This window comes from Pseudophryne corroboree, chromosome 11, assembly GCF_028390025.1.
Source record: "Pseudophryne corroboree isolate aPseCor3 chromosome 11, aPseCor3.hap2, whole genome shotgun sequence".
NCBI classification, from domain to species: domain Eukaryota; kingdom Metazoa; phylum Chordata; class Amphibia; order Anura; family Myobatrachidae; genus Pseudophryne; species Pseudophryne corroboree.
This window is the reverse complement of record NC_086454.1, coordinates 303,917,913-303,944,885: the sequence shown is the minus strand read 5'-3', so window position 1 is coordinate 303,944,885 and position 26,973 is coordinate 303,917,913. Positions and strand designations below refer to the sequence as shown.

Here is a 26,973-nt window from a genome sequence, read left to right as displayed (position 1 = left end):
TCAGTGTAAAAGAAGCCCACCTGAGCAGGAGAGAAGACATCCCGCTGGGGATCATTAAAGGTATCAAGGGACCCACCAAAGCGGAGTACAGAACTGCAGGTAAGATTTTCTGGCTTAATTGATCTCCCACAAAAAAACTAAAACGCATCATTTATTTTCTAGCTGTGGCTGTTATTAGCTTTTATGCAAACATAACATCTGTCTCCTCCTAATACTTCTCCCTTCCTGCATTATCCATGCTCTTCCGATCTGCTGAAGAATGACGTTAACCAGCACTTTATATGTCTGCCCGTGTTTGTATTAGATACTTAGAATAACAAAAAATCCATATATAATGTATCCCTAATGATAAATGTAATGATCTGCATCACTATCCTCCAGTATCTGCTGTTTCTATTTTGAAGAAAGAAACATACAAAGACATAACTGTAATTACCTGAACACCGCAATTCCGTCAAAAGGACTCGAGTACCAAGAATGCCACTTATCTCCTTGTCGATTATGTCAGCACATAAAGTCAGGGGGTCTAATTGGAAACAGAAAAGGATACCCAATAACTTTAAGACATTGCTTTTTTTTTTGTTTTCATGTATACTTTTTTTTTTTTTAGATGTTATATTTTATGCAATGTGTACATACCATACACATTCCATAAAATATAACATATCTAAAAAAAAAAAAAAGTATACATGAAAACAAAAAGAAAATGCAATGTCTTAAAGTTAAGCATTTATGTGATGGGCAGCAGCAGAAGTATTTTAGGTATGTAGTCAAAATGTTGGCAGCAGAATATGTAGATGCTACAGTATATAAATACTGTTAATAAATAATAATGTTACCAGTAATCTGCACTATCATTAGATAATAGTGTGTCTTTCTGTTCAGAGTAAAGTGAATGTTGCAATTAGCAGTAATTGCAGCTCCTGTATTGATCACTGTTAACCAATAATAGCAGAGGCACTGAAAGAGGACGTATAGAATATGTTGGGTATGGTATGCCGGTGGCCGGGATCCCGGCGGTCAGCATACTGACGCCGGGATCCTGGCCGCCAGAATGCCGGCAGGGGGGCGAGAGCAACGAAGCCCCTTGCGGGCTTGCCACAGGCTCTATTACCACTCTATGGGTGTCGTAGACGGGATCCGGTCTGAAGATCGACAGTGTCTAGGTCGACAATGTTTAGGTCGACCACTATAGGTCGACAGTCACTAGGTCGACATGGATGGAATGTCGACAGGGTTTCTAGGTCGACATGTGCTAGGTCGACAGGTCTAAAGGTCGACATGAGTTTTTCACTTTTTTGGGGGGGGGGGATTTTTTCATACTTAACGATCCATGTGGACTACGATTGGAACGGTAAAGTGTGCCGAGCGAAGCAAAGGCACCATGCCCGAAGCATGGCGAGCGAAGCGAGCCATGCGAGGGGACGCGGTGCACTAATTTGGGATCCCGGTCACTTTACGAAGAAAACGACACCAAAAAAAAAAAAAAATCCTCATGTCGACCTTTAGACCTGTCGACCTAGCACATGTCGACCTAGAAACCCTATCGACCTTCCATCCATGTCGACCTAGTGACTGTCGACCTATAGTGTCAACCTAAACATTGTCGACCTAGACACTGTCGATAAAACGAACCACACCCGTCGTAGACACAGACGAGTGGGAATAGCCCAATGATAGCCAGGATTCCGTCTGTTGGCATTGTCAGTGGTCGGAATTTTGGCGTTGGTATCCTGACCCATGGGATCCCGACTGCCGGAAATGTAACCGCATCCCTATATAATATGGCAGTCTGTGAGGGCCTCTATAGAATGGCTGGGATATAAGATGTAAATGAAATGCTCCATCTATTTCTTTTACTTTGACAATTAACTTTCTACCTACTCATCAATGCTTTCCATCCATAAATGCATAACTCATAGGTGAAGCATACGGACGGAGGGAGCTCCCTTATACAATGCATTAATAAGTTTTAAATCAATATCATAAATGATGTCCTAGGGATTTAAAGGGCAGTGTAAGTGGTGCCAATGACAAACTCCATACTCCGTGGCCTTTGGTGTATAACAGAGGTTCTCAAACTCGGTCCTCGGGGGTCCACACAGTGCATGTTTTGCAGGTCTCCTCACAGAATCGCAAGTGAAATAATTAGCTCCACCTGTGGACCTTTTAAAATGTGTCAGTGAGTAATTAATACACCTGTGCACCTACTGGGTTACCTGCAAAACATGCACTGTGTGGGCTCCCGAGGACCGAGTTTGAGAACCTCTGGTGTATAACATAAATACTGTATAAACAATAAGGTGATAAATATTAGACTTTATTTTAAACCCAAAAGAGCAATAAAGTGCATTTAATTAGCAAAAAAAAGATAATTGCGGTCTACAGACCAGATATACACCGAGTTACCCTTTATTTCAGCATACAGAATTAAGAATCAGAGTAATTTGCAGTGTTACCTATATTGATTCCTGCGTTGTTTGCAGTTGATTGTTTAGCGGCGTTTAACCTGTAAAGAAAAATTTATTTTATGGCAATAGCACAAATATTAGTTTCTGCAAGTGACAAGTCATTATTTTTCTCATATACTTCAACGTTTGTACATATCCTACATCATTTGTTGCCATTACTATGGACATTGGTGGTCATTCCGAGTTGTTCGCTCGTTGCCGATTTTCGCTATGCTGCGATTTGTTGCTAAATGCGCATGCGCATGGTACGCAGGGTGCATGCGCTTAGTTATTTAACTAAAAACGTAGCAGTTTTGCTGTTGTTCGCGCTTTTCAGTCACACTGCTGATCGGTGAGTGATTGACAGGAAAGGGGCGTTTCTGGGTGGTAACTGAGCGTTTTCTGGGAGTGTGCTAAAAAATGCAGGCGTGTCAGGTAAAAGCGCGGGAGTGTCTGGAGAAACAGGGGGAGTGGCTGGCCGAACGCAGGGCGTGTTTCTGACGTCAAACCAGGAACTAAACGGACCAAGCTGATCGCAATCTAGGAGTAGGTCTGGAGCTACTCAGAAACTACAAGAAAATATTTAGTAGCAATTCTGCTACTCTTTCGTTCGCTACTCTGCTAAGCTAAGATACACTCCCAGAGGGCGGCGGCCTAGCGTTTGCAATGCTGCTAAAAGCAGCTAGCGAGCGAACAACTCGGAATGAGGGCCAATGCTCCTACAAGAGTATTAGTATGAATATTAGAAGTCACCAGAGTTTTCCATGACTTATATAAAAACCTTAATAGGTATAAAGAACGCCTTTGTGACTTCTAGCTGTGAGAATGCATAATGTAAAGCTGCTAAAAGCAGATAGCGAGCGAACAACTCGGAATGAGGGCCCTTGGGCCTAATTCAGCAAGGATCGCAAATCAACAAAATTAGCAAAAAAAGCGTAAAATCGCAAATTCTGCAACTTAAATAGCAAAAACTGAGAAAAAAAACAATTTCTGAGACTTAGCAAAAACTGCGTATGCACTACGAAAAGAAGGCGTACTAAAGGGCTGGACTCGCAAAAACTACGATCAGGGGCGTGCTGCGGGGCGTGTTGTGGGCATATGCTGATGGTCGGTGGGCGGTGCATTCGCAATTTTTACAACAGATCGCACATTTCTGATGTGCAGTTTCTGAGTGACTACAGGTCTACCTTAAAAATTGCACAAGCTGACCTCAGTTGTAGACTGCATGTATACTGCAATCATTGCTTCATTACACCCAGCTGAAGAAACTCACACCTCAGACCACAAATCACTTCATTCAGCTGTATTGGAACTTAAGAAACATGTAAGGTATTGTTCAACTCTGTAACACATGTTGATTGTGAAAAATAAGATTTTACTTACCGGTAAATCTATTTCTCATAGTCCGTAGAGGATGCTGGGGACACCGTAAGGACCATGGGGATAGACGGGCTCCGCAGGAGACATGGGTACTTTAAGAAAGAATTTAGTTCCTGGTGTGCACTGGCTCCTCCCTCTATGCCCCTCCTCCAGACCTCAGTTAGAGAAACTGTGCCCAGAGGAGATGGACAGTACGAGGAAAGGATTTTGTTAATCCAAGGGCAAGATTCATACCAGCCACACCAATCACACCGTATAACTTGTGATAACTACCCAGTTAACAGTATGAAAACAACATATCATCAGTTCAAGACCGATGCAACTATAACGTAACCCTTATTGAAGCAATAACTATATTGCAGAAGTCCGCACTTGGGACGGGCGCCCAGCATCCTCTACGGACTACGAGAAATAGATTTACCGGTAAGTAAAATCTTATTTTCTCTAACGTCCTAGAGGATGCTGGGGACTCCGTAAGGACCATGGGGATTATACCAAAGCTCCCAAACGGGCGGGAGAGTGCGGATGACTCTGCAGCACCGATTGAGCAAACAAGAGGTCCTCCTCAGCCAGGGTATCAAACTTGTAGAACTTAGCAAAAGTGTTTGAACCTGACCAAGTAGCAGCTCGGCACAACTGTAATGCCGAGACCCCTCGGGCAGCCGCCAAAGAAGAGCCCACCTTCTAGTGGAATAGGCCCTAACTGATTTAGGCAATGGCAATCCAGCCGTAGAATGATCCTGCTGAATGGTGTTACAAATCCACCGAGCAATAGTCTACTTTGAAGCAGGAGCGCCAAGCTTGTTGGCAGCATACAGAACAAACAGTGATTCTGTTTTTCTGACTCTAGCAGTTCTGGCTACGTAAATTTTCAAAGCCCTGACCACATCCAGGGACTTGCAGTCCTCCAAGTCACGCGTAGCCACAGGCACCACAATAGGCTGGTTCATATGAAAGGATGATACCCTTCGGCAGGAATTGAGGACGTGTCCGCAACTCCGCTCTATCAACATGGAAAACCAGATAGGGGCTTTTATGAAACAAAGCCGCAATTCCGATACTTGCCTAGCCGAAGCCAAGGCTAATAACATGACCACCTTCCAAGTGAGATATTTTAACTCTACCGTTTTAGGTGGTTCAAACCAGTGTGACTTAAGGAAACTTAACACCACGTTAAGGTCCAAGGGCTCCACCAGAGGTACAAAAGGAGGCTGAAAATGCAGCACTCCCTTCACAAAAGTCTGAACTTCTGGGAGAGAAGCCAATTATTTTTGAAAGAAAATGGATAGGGTCGAAATCTGAACCTTAATGGAGCCTAAGTTTTAGGCCCAAATTCACTCCAGTTTGTAGGAAGTGAAGGAAACGGCCCAGATGGAAATCTTCCGTAGGAGCATTCCTGGTCTCACACCAAGAAACATATTTTCGCCATATACGGTAATAATGTTTAGATGTCACGTCCTTCCTAGCCTTTATCAGCGTAGGAATGACCTCATCCAGAATGCCTTTTTCCGCTAGGATCCGGCGTTCAACCGCCATGCCGTCAAACGCAGCCGCGGTAAGTCTTGGAACAGACATGGGCCCTGTTGCAACAGGTCCTGCCTTAGAGGAAGAGGCCACGGATCTTCTGTAAGCATTTCCTGCAGATCAGGATACCAGATCCTTTGTGGCCAATCTGGAACAATGAGGATTGTTCTCACTCCTCCTTTTTCTTATTATTCTCAACCCTTGGGTATGAGAGGAAGAGGAGGAAATACATAGACTGACTGGAACACCCACTCTGTCACTAGGGCGTCTACCACTACTGCCTGAGGGTCTCTTGACCACACGCAATAACTCTGCAGCTTTTTGTTGAGGCGGGACGCCATCATGTCTATCTGTGGCAGTCCCCACCGAACTGCAATCTGTGCGAAGACTTCCTGATGAAGTCTCCACTCTCCAGGACGTATGTCTGGTGAGGAAGTCTGCTTCCCAGTTGTTCACTTCCGGAATGAACACTGTTGACAGTGCTCTTACATGATTCTCCGCACAGCGAAGATTTCTGGTGGCTTCCGCCATCGCCACTCTGCTCCTTGTGCCACCTTGGCGGTTTACATGAGCTACTGCGGTGGGGTTGTCTGACTGGATCAGAACCGGTTGGTCGCGAAGAAAGGTCTCCGCTTGACGTAGGGCGTTGTATTTGGCACTTAGTTCCAATATGTGGATGTGAAGACAAGTCTCTTGACTTGACCAAAAGACCTTGGAAATTTCTTCCCTGTGTGACTGCTCCCCAGCCTCGGAGGCTCGCGTCCGTGGTCACCAGGATCCAGTCCTGAATGCCGAATCTGCGGCCCTCTATAAGGGGAGTACTCTGCAGCCACCACAGGAGAGATACCCTGGCCCTGGGGGATAGGGTGATCAACTGATGAATCGGTAGATGTGACCCGGACCACTTGTCCAGTAGGTCCCATTTGAAGTCCTCGCATGGAACCTGCCTAAGGGAATGTTTTTCCCAGGACTCGAGGGCAGTGATGCACTGACACCTGTCTTGGTTTCAATAGGTCCCTGACTAGAGTAATGAGTTCCTGGGCCTTCTCTATCTGAAGGTAAACCCATTTCTGGTCTGTATCCAGAATCAAACCCAAGAAGGGCAGACAAGTTATAGGAACCAACTGTGACCTCGGGAAATTGAGAATCCAGCCGTGTTGCTGTGACACCTTCAGCGAAAGTGACACGCTGTTGAACAACTGCTCTTTTGATCTCGCCCTTATTAGGAGATCGTCCAAGTATGGGATAACTGTGACTCCTTGCTTGCGTAGGAGCACCATTATTTCCGCCAATTACCCTGAAATTGGTAATGATAATCCTGTACCGCAAGTGTCAGGTACGCCTGATGGGGTTGATAAATGGGAACATGAAGGTATGCAGCCTTTATGTCTAGATACACCATCAAATCCCCCCGTTCCAGGCTGGCGATGATCGCTCTGGGCGATTCCACTTTAGATTTGAACCTTTTCCCGTATTGGTTCAGAGATTTTAATTTTAAAATAGGTCTGATCGAACCGTACCGGTTTCGGGACTACAGCCAAGGTTGAGTCATATTGCCTTCCTTGTTGCAGGAGGGGAACCTTGAGCACCACCTGTTGGAGATACAATGTGTGAATTGTATTTAATATTATCTCCCTTTCTGGGGGAGAAGTCGGTAGTTCCGATAAGGAAAAACCGGCGAGGAGGCACCTTTCGAATTCCAGCTTGTAACCCTGAGAAACAATTTTTATTGCCCCGGGATCCACCTGTGAGTGAACTCAGATGTGGCTGAAGAGTCGAAGACGTGCTCCCACTGGGACGGACTCCCTTAGCGGAGCTCCAGCGTCATGCGGTGGATGTAGTAGAGGCCGGGGAGGACTTCTGTTCCTGTGAACTAGCTGTGCCCTGTGCCCTTACCTCTGGTAAGAAAGGATGCTCCTCGTACTTTCTTGTTATTCTGCGACCGAAAGGACTGCTTTTGATAATGTCGTGCTTTCTTAGGCTGTGAGGGAATATAAGGCAAAAGATCATAATTACCAGCTATAGCTGTGGAGACCAGGTCCGAGAGCCCTTCTCCACACAATTCCTCAGCCTTGTAAGGTAAACCTTCCATATGCCTCTTTTAGTCGGCATCACCTGTCCATTGCATGTTCCACAGGACATGTCTAGCAGAAATCGACATAGCGTTGACTCTAGAACACAGTAGACTAATGTCTCTTTGAGCATGTTTTATATATATATATATATATATATATATATATATAAAAGACAGCATCATTTATCTCTCTCTCTCTCTCTCTCTCTCTCTCTCTCTATATATATATATATATATATATATATATATACAAGGGATTTCGGCAGCACTCCCAAATGATAATGTAACTGTCCGGTGCCTTCCTAAACCCCTATGGCACCGGGTCATCTATAGCGTCCTGTCGGCGGCACTCCGGTATCACAAAGACACAACAGCAGGTTTGCAGAAATAACAACGTTTCGAAGCTTTAATCACTCTGTCTTCAGGTTATACAAATGTTAAACACCACATACCTTTTATCCCCTCCCAATGTGCAAAGAGCCCCGGCGTGGACCCGGCGTTCCGACGCCCGCTAATGACGTCATCCCGCCTTCCCACCTGCCGAAGGCATTACTTTAATGAATGTGACTGTACTACCATATAAAAACATCTACAAACAACTACATAACATACATAAAATTAAAAGCACATGTAGCACAGGCACAGATGCAGTGAATATATGTGGATAATCCAATTTCAAAGATAACATATATAGCTGAAATATCAAGCATTATTTACCCAAACACTATACGTTCCTACCACAAAAATACATCTGGTTTACTTATAGAAAACAGTGTAGTCCCAGAGTCTCATTGAGACCCCTGGGTGCCAATGTTTGAAGCTCATAAATCCACTTGGATTCTCTTTGCAGTAACTGCAATGACCTATTCCCCCCTCTAATATTGACCGGTACATGATCGATAATAATATATTTTAAACACGCTACACTATGTCTTGCCAACGCAAAATGTAGTGCCACCGGTTGGTCGCTTGTGCCATTTAATATGGCCTTTCTAATGGCCAATTTGTGATTGGCCATCCGTTCCCTCAATGTGCAGTCAGTTTTCCCGACATAGTGTAAGCCACAAGGGCAACTGATCAGGTAAATAATATATTTAGTCGTGCACGTCAATCTAAAATTGATAGTGTATTTCTTACCACTAAAGGGATGATTGAATGTACTCCCCGTTAAAAGTGATCTGCACGTGGTGCAATTCAAACACCTGAAACACCCTTTGCGTAAAGACAGAAACATGTTCTGTTCACTTTGTGTAGAAGATAACCCCGTGATGTCAGTTTTAACCACCCAGTCACGCAAGTTTCTACCTCTTGTATATGTTGGCATAATAGAGGTCTCAGAGAGGTTCAAATCCTTGTCGGACTGGATCATGGGCCATAAAGATTTAGCGGCCTTGGAGATCGCCCCACTTTTAGTATTGAAGTGATTCACCCAAGGAAAACGGGAATTAATGGTTTTCTTTTGTTTCTGTGAAAGCAACAGTTGCCTATCCATATTAAGTGCTTTCTGTTTTGCCACCAATAATTTCTCAAGAGGGTATCCCCTCTGTCTGAATTTGATGATCATATCGTCAATCTGGGCAACAGCATCATCTTTGTTACTACAAATTCTCACAGCTCGTAAGAACTGTGAGAATGGTAACCCATATTTTGATGAAAGGGGGTGAAAACTTGAGAAATGGAGTAACGTGTTACGATCTGTGTTTTTGTAATAAAGATCAGTAGATATAATACCATTCTTACATTTCACCAATACATCCAAAAACTTGACACTCTCCCTACTCATCTCACACGTAAATTTAATGGGGTGTCCTGATTGGTTATGTAAATTAATAACATCACTTAATTTCTCCTCAGCTCCTGCCCAGATAACAAAGACGTCATCGATGTAACGTAAATACAAAATGATGGCTTCAGAGACAAAGGCCCTATCAAAAAAAATTTCTTGCTCCACCATAAACATATATGCATTAGCATACGACGGGGCCACAGGGGACCCCATCGCACACCAAGACGTTTGCAGAAAAAATCTACCGTCAAATAAAAAATAATTGTGCGTGAGGGTCATGGCTAGCAGATCAATTACAAATCCACATCAGGCCCATTATATAGGGGATTACCCGTGATTAATTTGCGTACTGCTTGTAACCCCGCCTCATTGGGAATCACTGTATACAAGCTGGCAATATCAATGCTGCATAACACACTGTTACACGGAATATTCCCAAGATTTTGTAAATGCTTAATGAAGGAGGTCGTATCTAATAAGTATCTGTCCCTGTTCACTATGCATGGTTGTAACAGAGAATCAAGGTAAGTAGCAACATTCTGAAACAGCCCATTACGGGCAGCAATAATCGGGCGTCCCGGCGGATTATCGAGCCGTTTATGTATCTTCGGTAATGAATACAACAAAGGAACCATGGGATGTTCCACAATTAATGCTTTCATTAAGGAATTAGAAATGATCCCTGCATCTACAGCCCTCTGTAATTTAACATACAAACTTTGAGCAAATATGTCAGTGGGATCACCCTTCAAAGCCCTGTATACAGTACAATCGCTTAATTGACGATGTAATTCGTCTTTGTATGCATCCAAATCCTGTATCACAATACCCCCACCTTTATCTGCGGGGCGTATTGTGATATCAGAATAAGATGCCAAATCTCTAAGTGCTTCAAATTCGATTTTACTTAAATTGTTGTAAACAGGGTCAAACTTACTGCGTCTTTGTAATTTAGCTAACTTGGGAGGTAATGGGTCCGTGGCATTGTCCTCCATTGTACCGCAAGAAATAGTGTTCAATTTGTCCACACATACCTTCACTCCGACGGAATTGCAGGTACTGAGAAAGGGACTGTCGTTCGTTCCTACTGTTAAGTTTGACCCCTTCAAGTGGGAAGTGGAGAAGTACAAACTTAACCGGCAATTAAAACTACATGAGCACTTTCGTGGTGCTAAAAATTCTTTGGCATCAGATGTGGTGGACCCATTACCTCCCAAGTTAGCTAAATTACAAAGACGCAGTAAGTTTGACCCTGTTTCTAACAATGCCACTATCAAGACCTATGGTCGGTTGTTAAATAATGATGTATCTGTTGAAAATGTTTCTAATATTGATATGAAGTGTTACAACAATTTAAGTAAAATCGAATTTGAAGCACTTAGAGATTTGGCATCTTATTCTGATATCACAATATGCCCCGCAGATAAAGGTGGGGGTATTGTGATACAGGATTTGGATGCATACAAAGACGAATTACATCGTCAATTAAGCGATTGTACTGTATACAGGGCTTTGAAGGGTGATCCCACTGACATATTTGCTCAAAGTTTGTATGTTAAATTACAGAGGGCTGTAGATGCAGGGATCAATTCTAATTCCTTAATGAAAGCATTAATTGTGGAACATCCCATGGTTCCTTTGTTGTATTCATTACCGAAGATACATAAACGGCTCGATAATCCGCTGGGACGCCCGATTATTGCTGCCCGTAATGGGCTGTTTCAGAATGTTGCTACTTACCTTGATTCTCTGTTACAACCATGCATAGTGAACAGGGACAGATACTTATTAGATACGACCTCCTTCATTAAGCATTTACAAAATCTTGGGAATATTCCGTGTAACAGTGTGTTATGCAGCATTGATATTGCCAGCTTGTATACAGTGATTCCCAATGAGGCGGGGTTACAAGCAGTACGCAAATTAATCACGGGTAATCCCCTATATAATGGGCCTGATGTGGATTTTGTAATTGATCTGCTAGCCATGACCCTCACGCACAATTATTTTTTATTTGACGGTAGATTTTTTCTGCAAACGTCTGGGTGTGCGATGGGGTCCCCTGTGGCCCCGTCGTATGCTAATGCATATATGTTTATGGTGGAGCAAGACATTTTTTTTGATAGGGCCTTTGTCTCTGAAGCCATCATTTTGTATTTACGTTACATCGATGACGTCTTTGTTATCTGGGCAGGAGCCGAGGAGAAATTAAGTGATGTTATTAATTTACATAACCAATCAGGACACCCCATTAAATTTACGTGTGAGATGAGTAGGGAGAGTGTCAAGTTTTTGGATGTATTGGTGAAATGTAAGAATGGTATTATATCTACTGATCTTTATTACAAAAACACAGATCGTAACACGTTACTCCATTTCTCAAGTTTTCACCCCCTTTCATCAAAATATGGGTTACCATTCTCACAGTTCTTACGAGCTGTGAGAATTTGTAGTAACAAAGATGATGCTGTTGCCCAGATTGACGATATGATCATCAAATTCAGACAGAGGGGATACCCTCTTGAGAAATTATTGGTGGCAAAACAGAAAGCACTTAATATGGATAGGCAACTGTTGCTTTCACAGAAACAAAAGAAAACCATTAATTCCCGTTTTCCTTGGGTGAATCACTTCAATACTAAAAGTGGGGCGATCTCCAAGGCCGCTAAATCTTTATGGCCCATGATCCAGTCCGACAAGGATTTGAACCTCTCTGAGACCTCTATTATGCCAACATATACAAGAGGTAGAAACTTGCGTGACTGGGTGGTTAAAACTGACATCACGGGGTTATCTTCAACACAAAGTGAACAGAACATGTTTCTGTCTTTACGCAAAGGGTGTTTCAGGTGTTTGAATTGCACCACGTGCAGATCACTTTTAACGGGGAGTACATTCAATCATCCCTTTAGTGGTAAGAAATACACTATCAATTTTAGATTGATGTGCACGACTAAATATATTATTTACCTGATCAGTTGCCCTTGTGGCTTACACTATGTCGGGAAAACTGACTGCACATTGAGGGAACGGATGGCCAATCACAAACTGGCCATTAGAAAGGCCATATTAAATGGCACAAGCGACCAACCGGTGGCACGTCATTTTGCGTTGGCAAGACATAGTGTGGCGTGTTTAAAATATATTATTATCGATCATGTACCGGTCAATATTAGAGGGGGGAATAGGTCATTGCAGTTACTGCAAAGAGAATCCAAGTGGATTTATGAGCTTCAAACATTGGCACCCAGGGGTCTCAATGAGACTCTGGGACTACACTGTTTTCTATAAGTAAACCAGATGTATTTTTGTGGTAGGAACGTATAGTGTTTGGGTAAATAATGCTTGATATTTCAGCTATATATGTTATCTTTGAAATTGGATTATCCACATATATTCACTGCATCTGTGCCTGTGCTACATGTGCTTTTAATTTTATGTATGTTATGTAGTTGTTTGTAGATGTTTTTATATGGTAGTACAGTCACATTCATTAAAGTAATGCCTTCGGCAGGTGGGAAGGCGGGATGACGTCATTAGCGGGCGTCGGAACGCCGGGTCCACGCCGGGGCTCTTTGCACATTGGGAGGGGATAAAAGGTATGTGGTGTTTAACATGTGTATAACCTGAAGACGGAGTGATTAAAGCTTCGAAACGTTGTTATTTCTGCAAACCTGCTGTTGTGTCTTTGTGATACCGGAGTGCCGCCGACAGGACGCTATATATATATATATATATATATATATACATACATATACTAGGGTCAATAACATGGTATCCTTATCTAGGGTTTCAATCTCCGCTGATAAGGTATCAGTCCACGCTGCTACAGCGCTTTAAACCCATGCCGACACAATCGCCGGTCTAAGTAGTGTACCAGAATGTGTGTAAATGGACTTCAAAGTACTTTTACTGCATGCTATCTGCAGGATCCCTGAGGATAGCTGTTAAGTCAGCGCTACCTTTTGGGTAAACGTGACAAAGCATTGTCCACCCTAGGGGAAGATTCCCATCGTATCCTGGCCCTAGTAGGGAGAGGATACTCCCTGAGAATTCTTTGTGGGAATCTGCAGTCTTTTGTTTGGAGATTCCCGCTCTTTTTCTTCATGAGAGGAGGGAAATTTACCTCAGCTTTCTTCCCCTTAAACATGTGTACCCTTGTGTCAGGGACAGATGAGTCATCAGTGATATTATTTATTTTATTTATTAACAGTTTCTTATATAGCGCAGCAAATTCCGTTGCGCTTTACAATTTGAAATAACAATTACAAACTGGGTGATAACAGTCATAGAGGTAGGAAGGCCCTGCTCGCAAGCTTACAATCTATAGGCATATGTACATAAGGAAAGGTGCTATCTATTGCATAGAATGAGAAGACATGTGAGGATATGTGTGGACTGTACAGAGTGGATGTAATTTGATAGCAAGGTTTATGAAAGTTATGTGGGCGGTTCAGGAATTTGATACGCTTGCCTAAAGAGGTGAGTTTTGAGGGAACGCTTGAAGGTTAGGAGACTAGAGGAGAGTCTTATTGTGTGTGGTAGGGCATTCCACAGAGTGGGTGCAGCCCGATGAAAGTCCTGCAGTCGTGAGTGGGAGCGAGTAATGAGTGTGGATGAGAGACGCAGGTCTTGTGAAGAGCGCAGAGGTCGGGTTGGGAGATATTTTGTGATAAGCGAAGTGATGTACGTTGGTGTAGTTTGGTTAATGGCCTTGTGTGTGAGTAAAAGTATTTTATATTGAATGCGGTAGAATACAGGTAACCAATGGAGGGACTGACAGAGTGGATCTGCAGACGATGAACGTCTAGCGAGGAAGATAAGCCTCGCCGCTGCATTCAGAATGGATTGTAGTGGTGAGAGTCTCGTTTTGGGAAGACCAGTTAGGAGACTATTGCAATAATCAATGCGGGAGATAATGAGAGCGTGGATTAGAGTTTTAGCAGTGTCTTGTGTAAGGTATGGTCGTATTTTGGATATGTTTTTTAGATGCATGTAACATGATCTTGAGACAGATTGAATGTGGGGAACAAAGGACAGATCAGAGTCAAGGATGACACCTAGGCAGCGAGCTTGTGGGGTAGGGTAGATAGTCGAGTTTTCAACAGTGATAGAGATATCAGGTTGGTACCTACTATTGGCCGGTGGAAATATAATTAACTCTGTCTTTGAAATATTAAGTTTGAGGTGGCGAGATGTCATCCAGGATGAGATAGCAGAAAGGCATTCAGTGACACGGTCCAGTACAGATAGGGACAAGTCAGGGGAGGATAGGTAGATTTGAGTATCATCTGCGTACAGATGATACTGAAAACCAAAAGAGCTGATTAGTTTACCAAGAGATGAGGTATAGATAGAGAAAAGCAGAGGACCCAAGACTGAACCTTGCGGTACTCCAACTGAAAGAGGTAGCGAAGAGGAGGTAGATTCAGAGAAGCGAACACTGAAGGAGCGATTAGATAGGTACGAGAGGAACCAAGAAAGGGCTGTGTCTTTAAGACCTAGGGATTGTAGTGTCTGTATGAGAAGAGAGTGGTCTACAGTGTCAAATGCAGCAGATAGATCTAGAAGAATAAGTAGTGAGTAGTGGCCTTTAGACTTCGTAGTGACCAAATCATTAACCACTTTAGTCAGTGCCGTCTCTGTGGAATGTTGGGAACGGAAGCCTGACTGAAGTGGGTCCAACAGAGTGTATGAGTTAAGAAAGTGTGTGAGTCGAGTGTAGGCAAGTCTCTCAAGTAACTTAGAGAGACAAGGGAGCTGAGAGATAGGGCGGTAGTTTGAGAGAGCATTAGGGTCAGAATTTAGTTTTTTTAAAATGGGAGTAATAACTGCATGCTTGAAGAGTGAAGGAAAAATACCAGTAGAGAGAGAGAGATTACAGATGTTAGTTAAGGTAGGGATGAGCACCAGAGACAGAGCTTTACTTATTTGTGAGGGTAAAGGATCAAGAGGAGAGGTAGTAGAGAAGCAGGATGAGAAGAGTGATGATACTTCATCTTCATTTGTGGGATCAAATGAAGAAAGAGTGCCAGAGGGTTCAGGTAAAGAACGGAGCAGGTCACTGGCTGCCGAAGAGCATACCATTTCATCTCGGATCTTATCAATCTTCTCCTTGAAGTAGGAAGCAAGATCCTGTGCCTTGATAGTGGCTGGTGGGGTAGGTGCGGGAGGATTCAGAAGTGATTTAAATGTATTAAAGAGTCGTTTGGGGTTAGAGGCTTGAGCAGAGATAAGAGTTTGGAAATATGTTTGTTTGGCAATGTCCAGGGCATTTTTATAAGAATGGTAGACTGTCTTATATGTGAGGAAGTCACTTGAAATACGAGATTTACGCCACTGACGTTCAAGTTTTCGTGTGAGTTTTTGTAGTTGTCTTGTTAATTTGGAGTGCCATGGTTGACATCTAGGCCTATGTGGAGTGTGATGGGTAGCTGGAGCCACTTCATCAAGGGCTAGTTCTAGAGTCTTATTAAGGTGTGATACAGCCATCTCAGGAGAGGTGAATGCAGAAATAGGTGAAAGCAGTTGTTGGAGTGAAGTGGAAAGTTCTTGAAGATTAATTGTGTTAATATTTCTGCGAGTTTGAGGAAGATTGGAGAACTTCCGCAACACAGGGTTTGAATTAACAGAGGAAAGCATGCAGGTGATAAGGTTGTGATCTGATAGGGGGAAAGGAGTGTTAGTGAGTTCAGAGATGGAGCATAGTCTGGTGAATACTAGATCAAGGCAGTGGCCCGCCTGATGAGTAGAGGAGTCAGTCCATTGGGAGAGGCCAAGAGAGGAGGTTAGAGAGAGTAGTTTGGAGGCATGCGCAGCAGATTTTGGACAATCAATAGCAATATTGAAATCACCCATGATAATGGTGGAGATGTCAGAGGATAGAAAGTGAGGGAGCCAGGCAGAAAAATCTTCCAAAAATTGTTTTGGATGCCCAGGTGGGCGGTAGATAGCTGCAACACGCAGAGAGAAAGGAGAGTAAACCCTATATGCAAAACATCTTTTATTACAATAATCATATATTGAATACCTTTCTGCCAGTTTTGGTTGTAACTTTGCATTATCGTAGTCGACACTGGAGTCAGACTCCGTGTCGATATCAGTGTCTATTAGTTTGGATAGTGAGCGTTGTGAGACTCTGAAGGTCTCTGCGACATAGGGACAGACATGTGTAGATTCACTGTCTGTTCTCAATCTTTTGTGCAATAAATTTACCTTAGCACTTAATTTCACATATCCAATCAGGTGTCGGCGTTGTCGACGGAGACACCACTCACACACACATTTGCTCCATCTCCTCCTTAGGAGAGCCTTTTACCTCAGACATGTCGACACACACGTACCGACACACCACACACTCAGGGAATGCTCTTCTGAAGATAATTCCCCCACAAGGCCCTTTGGAGAGAGAGAGAGAGAGTATGCCAGCACACACCCCAGCGCTCTATGACCCAGGACAAAAACACAGCAATTTAATGTTTACCCAGTAGCGCTGTTATTATCTGCGCCGAATTATGTGCCCCCCCCCCCCTCTTCTTTAAAATCCTTTCTTCTACCGTGGTATAAGCAGGGGAGAGTCCGGGGAGCTTCCTCTCAGCGGCGCTGTGGAGAAAAACATGGCGCTGGTGAGTGCTGAGGGAGAAGCCCCGCCCCCTCGACGGCGGGCTTCTGTCCCGCTAAAAGTGTAAAATTGGCGGGGGCTCATGCATATATACAGTGTCCAGCTGTATATATGCTGTCTTTTGCCAAATAAGAGGTTTATATTGCTGCTCAGGGTGCCCCCCTCCCGCGCCCTGCACCCTTACAGTGACCGGAGTATGTGAGGTGTATGGGAGCAATGGCGCACAGCTGCAGTGCTGTGCGTTACCTCAGTGAAGATCATGAAGTCTTCTGCCGCCTCTGAAGTCTTCTTTTCTTCTCATACTCACCTGGCTTCTATCTTCCGGCTTTGCGAGGGGGACGGCAGCGCGGCTCTGGGACGGACGGTGAGGGTGAGATCCTGCGTACCAATCCCTCTGGAGCTAATGGTGTCCAGTAGCCTAAGAAGCAGGACCTAGCTTCAGAGAGTAGGGCTGCTTCTCTCCCCTCAGTCCCTCGATGCAGGGAGTCTGTTGCCAGCAGAGCTCCCTGAAAATAAAAAACCTAACAAAATACTTTCTATCAGTAAACTCAGGAGAGCTCACTGAAAAGTACCCAGCTCCTCTGGGCATAGTATCAAACTGAGGTCTGGAGGAGGGGCATAGAGGGAGGAGCCAGTGCACACCAGGAACTAAATTCTTTCTTAAAGTGCCCATGTCTCCTGCGGAGCCCGTCTATCCCCATGGTCCTTACGAAGTCCCCAGCATCCTCTAGGACGTTAGAGAAATATATGTTACTAACCGATTTGTGTTTACACTTACTTACAATCGAGGTTTGACAACCACACTATTTGATAGAAGCAAATGTAAAATAACCTCTACAAGCATTTTGATTAGTAGTATCTGCTGAATGACATTTAGCTTCCTAACTTTTTTTTTTTGAACAACCAACATTTTTTTGTTAAACAAAACATACCCACATACATTTTTTATTTTTTACATTTTATTTGTGCGCTACACACATAAACATATGTTGAAGAACAGCAACACCATCTTTTTATTTTCAAGTTTTGCAAATTCTGCTCCATTTGTATACTTATTGAAACAAATATTTACACATAATTCCTTAAAGTAAGGTATGTAAATAAAATCAGGATTTTGGTACTTACCGATAAATCCCTTTCTCGATTTCACAGGGGCCACTGGAGTGCAGATACAATGGGGATATAGTAGGCAGCAACTGGGAGCTGGCACTTTAAATTTATAACCATGTGACTAGCTCCTCCCCTACTATGTCCCCCCCCCCCCAAGCCAGTCTAGTTTAAACTGTGCTGAGGAGAGCTGGAAAAGACCAACGTCAAAGTAGAGGAGGTTCGCTAAGTCAACTAAAACAGGATAACACTAAGGAAGCCTGGAAACATAGTGAGAGGGAAGTTGGAACAAAACGTGCAGTCACACAGTGACATGCAACCCGATAAGTGTAGAAGGAGGAAACAGCGCTGGGTGGGCGTCCAGTGGCCCCTGTGGATTCCGGAGAAAGGGATTTATCGGTAAGTACCAAAATCCTGATTTCTCCTTCATTCACTGGGGGGCCACTGGAGTGCAGATACAATGGGGACGTCCCAGAGCTCCTAAAACGGGAGGGAGAGCGCTGAGAGTCCTGCAAAACCGCTTGGCCAACCTGTGACACAGAGGCCGCAAAAATTTCAAATCCGTAAAACGTGATAAACGTATGATGTCCCGACTAAGCGGCATCGCAACATAAAGCATTCATGGAAACCCCGTGGGCGCCCGCCCCCAAAGGTCCCCCAGAGCGCGCGGAGTGTGCCGAAATGGAAAACGGAGGCTCTCGAGCAACCGCCAAATAAGACTGTCTGATGGTCAGATGTATCCAACGGCCCAACTTATGCTGGGACCCCGACCATTTAGGACGGGAGCATCGTACAGAACAAAGAAGAAATCAATTTGTCGAATAGCCGAAGACCTCTGTAGAGAGAGTCGTCGAGCCCTGACAACATTCAAAGATTGCTGAAAACACAAGTGTCAGATTTATATGAAAAGCGAACATCACCCCTAGAAGAAACGACAGCTGAGTATGAAGCTCAGCCGTAATCTTATTCGCAAGGCGGGTTGCCAGTAGAGTACTCCCTGAAAGAGAGGCCGAACTTACGGCCGCCAGGCTAATTTCCTTTGGAAGAAAACCGAAAGAGCAGAGACCTGAAATTCAGGTCAACCTAGTCGAAGCGCAGCCGAGCAAACCACCCGGAGAAACCAAAGAATGCGGCTAAATAAAAAACCAAAGGAAAAAAACCCTCGTCATCCACACTAGGCCACATAAAGTTTCCAAAAGTGGCAAAAGCGAGAAGAGGTAACCGACTTCCTAATCGGGGCCCAGTAGGTATAACCGATCTAGGGAACTTCTTACTTCTGAGGTCTCGTGAACAGCCATGCCGTTAAACGAAACCTGTGTGAGACTGAACAAAGAAAAGGACCCTGTTAAAGTAGACAGTCCCGCAGAGGTAGGAGCCAAGGCTCCTTTACTGACAACAGGTGCAGGGTGGATTTTCAAGTCATGCGCAGTCAAACTGGAGTCACCGGGAGGACTAGCACACATTCTCCCTTCATGTGTTGCAGAAAAGTAGGTAGAAATAGAAAAGGAGGAAAGATAGACTAACCAGAACCTCCAAGGAGTCGTGAGGGCATCCTCGGCTACTGCCGCCAGAGCTCACGTCCGAGAGTAGTAAAGGGTTGAAGAGTCAGTCGGAACACCATGAGGTCGATCCGAATTCTCCGCCAACAGCGGACCAGCTGACAAAACTCCGGGGACTGTGCACTCACCCGGGTGCCTGACCTGGAATGAAGATTGTCGTCCTCTGCTCAGAGGAGACTGTAGGCGACCTCTCTTAGTGCTGCAACTTGACTGAAGAGAGAGAGGAACTGGTCCTGAGGAAGGAAAAATCCTCTGACGGACCGAGTTGAGAACCATCCCTAAACACAGAAAAACAGTACGAGGAGCATAAATGGGACTCGTGTCGAATCAGAAGATCCTGGATCCTCCGGATATTCAGAAGCAACCTAATCTGAAGAGTGGGTTTCCAGCAGTAGATTGTCCAGTTAGGGAACAGACGTCACTCCCTGCCTCTGAAGTAGGGCCATCCTGTGACCTTCATGAACACGCTGGGAGCGGAAGAGAGACCGAATGGAAAGGTCTGACAGTGGAAATGAGTATCCTGTACTACGAATCGGAGAAAAGCCCGATGAGGAAGCCCAATGGAAACCAGTAAACAGGCATCCCTGATGACTAAGGATGCGTAAAACCCCTTTTTTCTTCAAACTAGCAATCACAGACTGAAGCGATTCTAAGGTCAGAATAGGCCTGGCCAAGCCATCTGGCTTCGGCACGGGAAAAGAAAACAAAGGCCAGAAAAAATGCCCCGATTCCAATGATGTGCGGAAACAGGGACCAGCACCCTTCCGGTTAGAAGCATCTGGAACGCCGCCTGCAGTACGACTCTCTTGTCGTCATAAACCAGCAGACCCGTGGTGAGGGACCCCTGAGGCGGTTGGACTTCAAAATCGAGTATGTAACCGCCCGTGATGAGAAAACTAACCCAAATATACCCAGGCCTCCCAGAAAGACCACAGACCTGCACCCACCCTGGGATCTCCCAGGTGGTAGGGAGGTCTGACCTGTGTTGGGAGGACCTACAATCAGACTGATCCAAGGATGCTGAACCTCTGCCCCCGCCTCTTACTTTGAAATCCCTTGGTGATGGAGATACCGCCCCTGTCATGGACTCGAACCTGGAAGGGGCACGGAAAGATCTAAAGGAAAGACCGATAAAGGTCCCTCTTGGAGCCGGGGCAGCAGTAGGGGAAAGCAAAGTGGACTTACCCTCAATGGCCTGAGAAATCCAGGCAGGAAGATCCTTCCCGTGAACCTGCTGCCTATTAGGATTCAACATCCGCCTGTCACTGTCGCAGCCCCAAAGGTCGTCGGGTTAAGACAGCCCAAGTGGAAATTCAGGTTCCGAGTATACAGACGTCCTTGGAGACCTCAAAAGAATATAAAGCCGAATCGTGACACTGATCTGCCCAAAGAATCAGTTGATCCTGATGCAAACCATCCTGTAACCTAGAGGACAATTGTTCCACAACCTACCTGCTCCGGACAGGGTAGAACCCCTGCTGCCGCATAGTTCTCTCAGATGGCTCCCTCAGCAAGGTTGCCCCAGGAAAATGGCAGCTTGTTGGACCAGCGATACATCGCGGGGTATACCCTTGGAGAGGTCTGATATTGTTTCCTCCTCTCTCCGGGGAAAGGATAGGAAAACAAACATTGTTTGATACCTGAAATTGTGCATTCGGATGTCTCCAGGACACCTACCGGAGCATGTCCAGCTCCTCCGAAACTGGACAAGTCGCTGTCATTTCTTCATTGGCGCCGAACCCCGAGTGACGTGAAGTGTCTAGTTCCGACTCCCTTACCTGCAGCACCAGATGAACTGCTGTACAATGCGCCTCGATATCCTGAGATACTGGTTCAGACTCCACCGAAAACAGACATCATCAGTATCCTGGACATCTCTCGCCCCAAGAGAGACCTCTCATCCGCAGAGTCGTGTACTATGGAGGTCTCTCTTGGGGCAGGTAATGTCACTGTTAACCAGAGACCTTGTACGGCATTTCTCCTCTCCTTTCAGAAACCTGGAGAGGAGAAATGCCGTACAAGGTCTCTGGTTAACAGTGACATTACCTGCATAAGCTGAGCTGTTCAAACAGGAGCATCCTCCATCTGCGTGGAGGGCTAAGCAGATGGCTCCACCGCACAATCCACACCTAACAGGGATTTCTCTGAGGTGATACGAACGAAAAGAGAAAGGTGGGTTAAGGAAGCGTAGCCCTATGTAATGTCTGCACTATAACGTACAATGACAGACACGTTTCAACTCAACTTTCTGGTGCAGCAGAAACTTGAACCGGTAGCGCTGTGTTGCGGTTCAGGAGTCTTAGCCACTAGGCTATAGGAGCTCCCCTTAAAGTTGTTTTTTTGTTAGGATTCAAACCCGGGTCTGTCCTTACTACTAGCGTACTGAGCCACAGCGGCTATTTGTCTGATGCCACCCACATTCCCCAAATTACAAACAGTATTATTACCAAGTGAAACAAAGGAATAATAAAGGGAAGGTAACACTCGCCCTGTATGTAGTGTACTGCTAAATTAGGAAGATGCAATACATGTTTCTCGGAGGTTCCGCTGGTTTCCCAAAATGGCGGCCAGCCTGCGAGAAAAGCCGGGGGAAAATGTTATGTGGCAAGGCGGAGCTATGTGGAAATGTGAACCCAGGTCTGTACTTGGATGTGTTATTATAAAACATTGCGGAAGTGTTTAGACCTATCCACTATATATGGTATTGTAACAGTATATATATATATATATATATATATATATATATATATATAGTGATGAACCAGGGTTCCTATGCTTAATATGCTCTGCTATAAGACTATGCATACTGGAAGCATTAATGAGCTGAGCCACAGCTCCTGATATAGAGCAGGCTCATAATCTATAGCCACTATGTGATGCCTCTGGGCTATGAGACTGAGAGCGCCCTGCATTGCAATGTGAGCCGCGGCTGGGGAGCGGGGAGCCCGCTGAGCAAAGCGGGATTAAGATCCTCCCCCTCCCTCAAATTCAAAGTTTAAATGTAGCGGTGAGCTCCCAGCCTCTCCCTCCAGCAATGCGTGCAGTGGCCGGGGAGCGCTGAGCCCGCTGTACCGAGCGGGAGCCTGCAGTTCAAACGGAGCTGTGAGCGCCCTGCATCCCCCTCCGGCAATGCGTGCAGCGGCCGGGGAGCGCTGAGCCCGCTGCACAGAGCGGGAGTTAGCTCCGCCCCCTCATTTCGGCGCCTAATTTAAACTAACCCGCTTCAGTTTAAACGAAGCGTGGAGCGCCCTGTATCCCCCGCCGGCAATGTCTGCTGCGGCCGGGGAGTGGGGAGCGCTGAGCCCGCTGTACAGAGCGGGGAAACTGTGCAGAGTGGGATGAAGCTCCGTCCCCCCTCAATAGCGCCAAGTTTAAACTAGCAAAGGCGCCTCTGGTTTCAACCTCCAGAGAGTGACTGGGAATAAATGTGCTATTACTTATTGCACAAGTAAATGTCAGTAATCATACAGTAGGCATACTGAAAAACATGGTTTAGTAAAGCAATAGTAAAATTTTATATCAGTGTGGAGGGGGAGAGTTTGTACTCACCGCTGTCCAGATGGAGTGGCTCCGACACGCGCCGCATGCAGCGGTGTCCGGCCACTGATACTTACCTCTGCCGTGCTGCCGGAATCTTCTGCCGACGGAGCGGCCCCGACACGCGCCGCACGCAGCGGTGTCCGTCCAGCTCCGGAGAGCTCAGTGTCTCCTTCAGCCGGGGCCCATCCCGAGCCACACGCAGCTGTGATGGGACCCCACCGGCAGCTTCCTGCAGTGCAGACTGGCAGTGGCAAAGCTGCCAGTCTGTGAGTGTAAGAAAGAATAATAAAAAATAATAAAGTCCCAAGAGTGAACCAGCTCCCTTGGGCACTAAACTAAGACTGGCTTGGGTAGGGGGGGACATAGTAGGGGAGGAGCTAGTCACATGGTTATAAATTGAAAGTGCCAGCTCCCAGTTACTGCCTACTATATCCCCATTGTATCTGCACTCCAGTGGCCCCTAGTGGATGAAGGAGAAAGCAAAGAAACAATAATATGTAATGTTTGACCACTTCACAATCAAAAAAACATTATTTTATTTATTTTTTTATAAAAATGTTACTGTTGTTTCCAAATTAAAATATTTTGACTCCAAAAACAGTGTGTTTGTTAAAACATATACCAATAATTGCTGTTGTGTAGGGTTTAGAGGCTAGAATTCACACTCTCTCTAGTTAAAATAAGAATTTACTCACCGGTAATTCTATTTCTCGTAGTCCGTAGTGGATGCTGGGTACTCCGTAAGGACCATGGGGAATAGACGGGCTCCGCAGGAGACTGGGCACTCTAAAAGAAAGATTACGTACTATCTGGTGTGCACTGGCTCCTCCCTCTATGCCCCTCCTCCAGACCTCAGTTAGGGAAACTGTGCCCGGAAGAGCTGACACTACAAGGAAAGGATTTGGAATACAGGGTAAGACTCATACCAGCCACACCAATCACACCGTACAACTCGTGATAACTATACCCAGTTAACAGTATGAATAACAACTGAGCCTCACTGAACAGATGGCTCATAACAATAACCCTTTAGTTAAGCAATAACTATATATATACAAGTATTGCAGAAAATCCACACTTGGGACGGGCTCCCAGCATCCACTACGGACTACGAGAAATAGAATTACCGGTGAGTAAATTCTTATTTTCTCTGACGTCCTAGTGGATGCTGGGTACTCCGTAAGGACCATGGGGATTATACCAAAGCTCCCAAACGGGCGGGAGAGTGCGGATGACTCTGCAGCACCGCATGAGCAAACTCAAGATCCTCCTCAGCCAGGGTATCAAACTTGTAGAATTTTGCAAACGTGTTTGACCCCGACCAGGTAGCAGCTCGGCAAAGTTGTAATGCCGAGACCCCTTGGGCAGCCGCCCAAGAAGAGCCCCCTTCCTCGTGGAATGGGCTCTTACTGATTTAGGATGCGGCAGTCCAGCCGCAGAATGTGCAAGTTGAATCGTGCTACAGATCCAGCGAGCAATAGTCTGCTTAGAAGCAGGAGCACCCAGCTTGTTGGGTGCATGCAGGATAAACAGCGAGTCAGTTTTTCTGACTCTAGCTGTCCTGGAAACATAGATTTTCAGGGCCCCGGACTACGTCCAGCAACTTGGAATCCTCCAAGTCCCGAGTAGCCGCAGGCACCACAATAGGTTGGTTCAAAAGAAACGCTGATACCACCTTAGGGAGAAATTGGGTACGAGTCCTCAATTCTGCCCTGTCCATATGGAAGATCAGATAAGGGCTTTTACATGACAAAGCCGCCCATTCTGACACACGCCTAGCCGAAGCCAAGGCCAAAAGTATGACCACTTTTCACGTGAGATACTTCAACTACACGGTCTGAAGTGGCTCAAAACAATGTGATTTTAGGAAATCCAACACTACGTTGATATCCCAAGGTGCCACTGGAGGCACAAAAAAGGGGCTGAATATGCAGCACTCCCTTAACAACGTCTGAACTTCAGGAAGCGTCTTTCCTAGCCTTAACAGCGTAGGAATCACTTCATCTGGAACGCCCTTTTCCGTTAGGATCCGATGTTCAACCGCCAAGCCTTCAAACGCAGCCGCGGTAAGTCTTGGAACAGACAGGGCCCCTGCAGTAACAGGTCCTGTATGAGAGACAGAGGCCATGGGTCCTCCGAGATCATTTCTTGTAGTTCTGGGTACCAAGTTCTTCTTGGCCCATCCGGAACTACGAATATAGTTCTTACTCCTTTCTTACTTACTATCCTCCGTACCTTGGGTATGAGAGGAAGAGGAGGGAACACATAAACCGACTGGTACACCCGCGGTGACACTAGTGCATCCACAGCTATCGCCTGAGGGTCTCTTGACCTGGCGCAATACTTTTTTAGCTTTTTGTTGAGGCGGGACGCCATCATGTCCACCTGTGGCCGTTCCCAACGAATTAAGTCCCCACTCTCCCGGGTGGAGGTCGTGCCTGCTGAGGAAGTCTGCTTCCTAGTTTTCCACACCCGAAATGAACACTGCTGACAGTGTTAGCACGTGATTCTCCGCCCATCGGAGAATCCTTGTGGCTTCTGCCAACGCCATCCTGCTTCTTTACATAGGCGACAGCCGTGATGTTGTCTGACTGAATCAGCACCAGCTGGTTTTGAAGCAGGGGTTCTGCTTGACTTAGGGCATTGTAAATGGCCCCTAGGTCCAGAATATTTGTGTGTAGGGAAGTCTCCTGACTCGACCATTGTCCTTGGAAGTTTCTTCCCTGAGTGACTGCTCCCCAACCTCGGAGGCTTGCATCCGTGGTCACCAGGACCCAGTCCTGAATGCCGAATCTGCGGCACTCGAGAAGATGAGCACTCTGCAGCCACCACAGCAGAGACACCCTGGCCCTCGGGGACAGGGTGATCAGCCGATGCATCTGAAGATGCGATCCTCACTTGACTAACAGGTCCCACTGAAAGTTCCTTGCATGGAACCTGCCGAAGGGAATTGCTTCGTAAGAAGCTACCATCTTTCCCAGGACTTGCGTGCAATGATGCACCGACACCTGTTTTGGTTTCTGGAGGTCTCTGACCAGAGATGACAACTCCTTGGCCTTCTCCTCCGGGAGAAACACCTTCTTCTGTCCTGTGTCCAGAAACATGCCCAATATCAGCAGACGTGTTGTAGGAATCAGCTGCGACTTTGGGATATTCAGAATCCAGCCGTGCTGTTGTAACACTTCCTGAGATAGTGCTACACCGATCAACAACTGCTCCTTGGACCTCGCCTTTATAAGGAGATCGTCCAAGTACGGGATAATTATAACTCCCGTCTTTCGAAGGAGTATCATCATTTCGGCCATTACCTTGGTACACACCCTCGGTGCCGTGGACAGACCAAACGGCAACGTCTGGAATTGGTAATGGCAGTTCTGTACCACAACCTTGAGGTACTCCTGGTGAGGTGGGTAAATGGGGACATTTAGGTAAGCCTCCATGATGTCCAGTGACACCATAATCCGAGAGACCGTCCCCAAACAGTTCCTCATCCTTATAAGGCAAAACTTCCATGTGCCTTTTAGAATCAGCATCACCTGTCCACTGCCGAGTCCATAATACTCTCCTGGCAGAAATGGACATTGCATTAATTCTAGATGCCAGCCGGCAAATGTCCCTCTGTGCATCTCTCATATATAAGACTACGTCTTTAATATGCTCTATAGTTAGCAAAATAGTATCTCTGTCAAGGGAATCAATGTTATCTGACAGGGAATCAGACCATGCTGCTGCAGCACTACACATCCATGCTGAAGCAATACCAGGTCTCAGTATAGTACCTGAGTGTGTATACACAGACTTCAGGATAGCCTCCTGCTTTCTATCTGCAGGCTCCTTTAAGGCGGCCATATCCTGAGACGGCAGTGCCACCTTTTCTGATAAGCGTGTGAGCGCCTTGTCCACCCTAGGGGATGTCTCCCAGCGTAACCTAT

The 26,973-nt window shown here is 45.6% G+C and overlaps 1 protein-coding gene across 8 annotated transcripts in view; it reads right to left on the bottom strand.

Annotated features, from left to right (window-relative positions):
• TERB1 (telomere repeat binding bouquet formation protein 1) overlaps nucleotides 1-26,973 on the bottom strand; it is a 569,128-nt gene that overhangs the window by 83,975 nt on the left and 458,180 nt on the right. For all 8 annotated transcript variants that reach the window (XR_010189500.1, XM_063945551.1, XM_063945548.1 and 5 more), the window contains 2 exons: nucleotides 2,460-2,509; nucleotides 437-526 (listed from right to left, as the gene is read on the bottom strand). Coding sequence is in view for 7 of the 8 variants with exons in the window: in XM_063945551.1 (XP_063801621.1) it covers nucleotides 437-526; nucleotides 2,460-2,509 (140 nt within the window). In the remaining variant the exon portion in view is untranslated. The remainder of the gene's footprint in view (nucleotides 1-436; nucleotides 527-2,459; nucleotides 2,510-26,973) is intronic.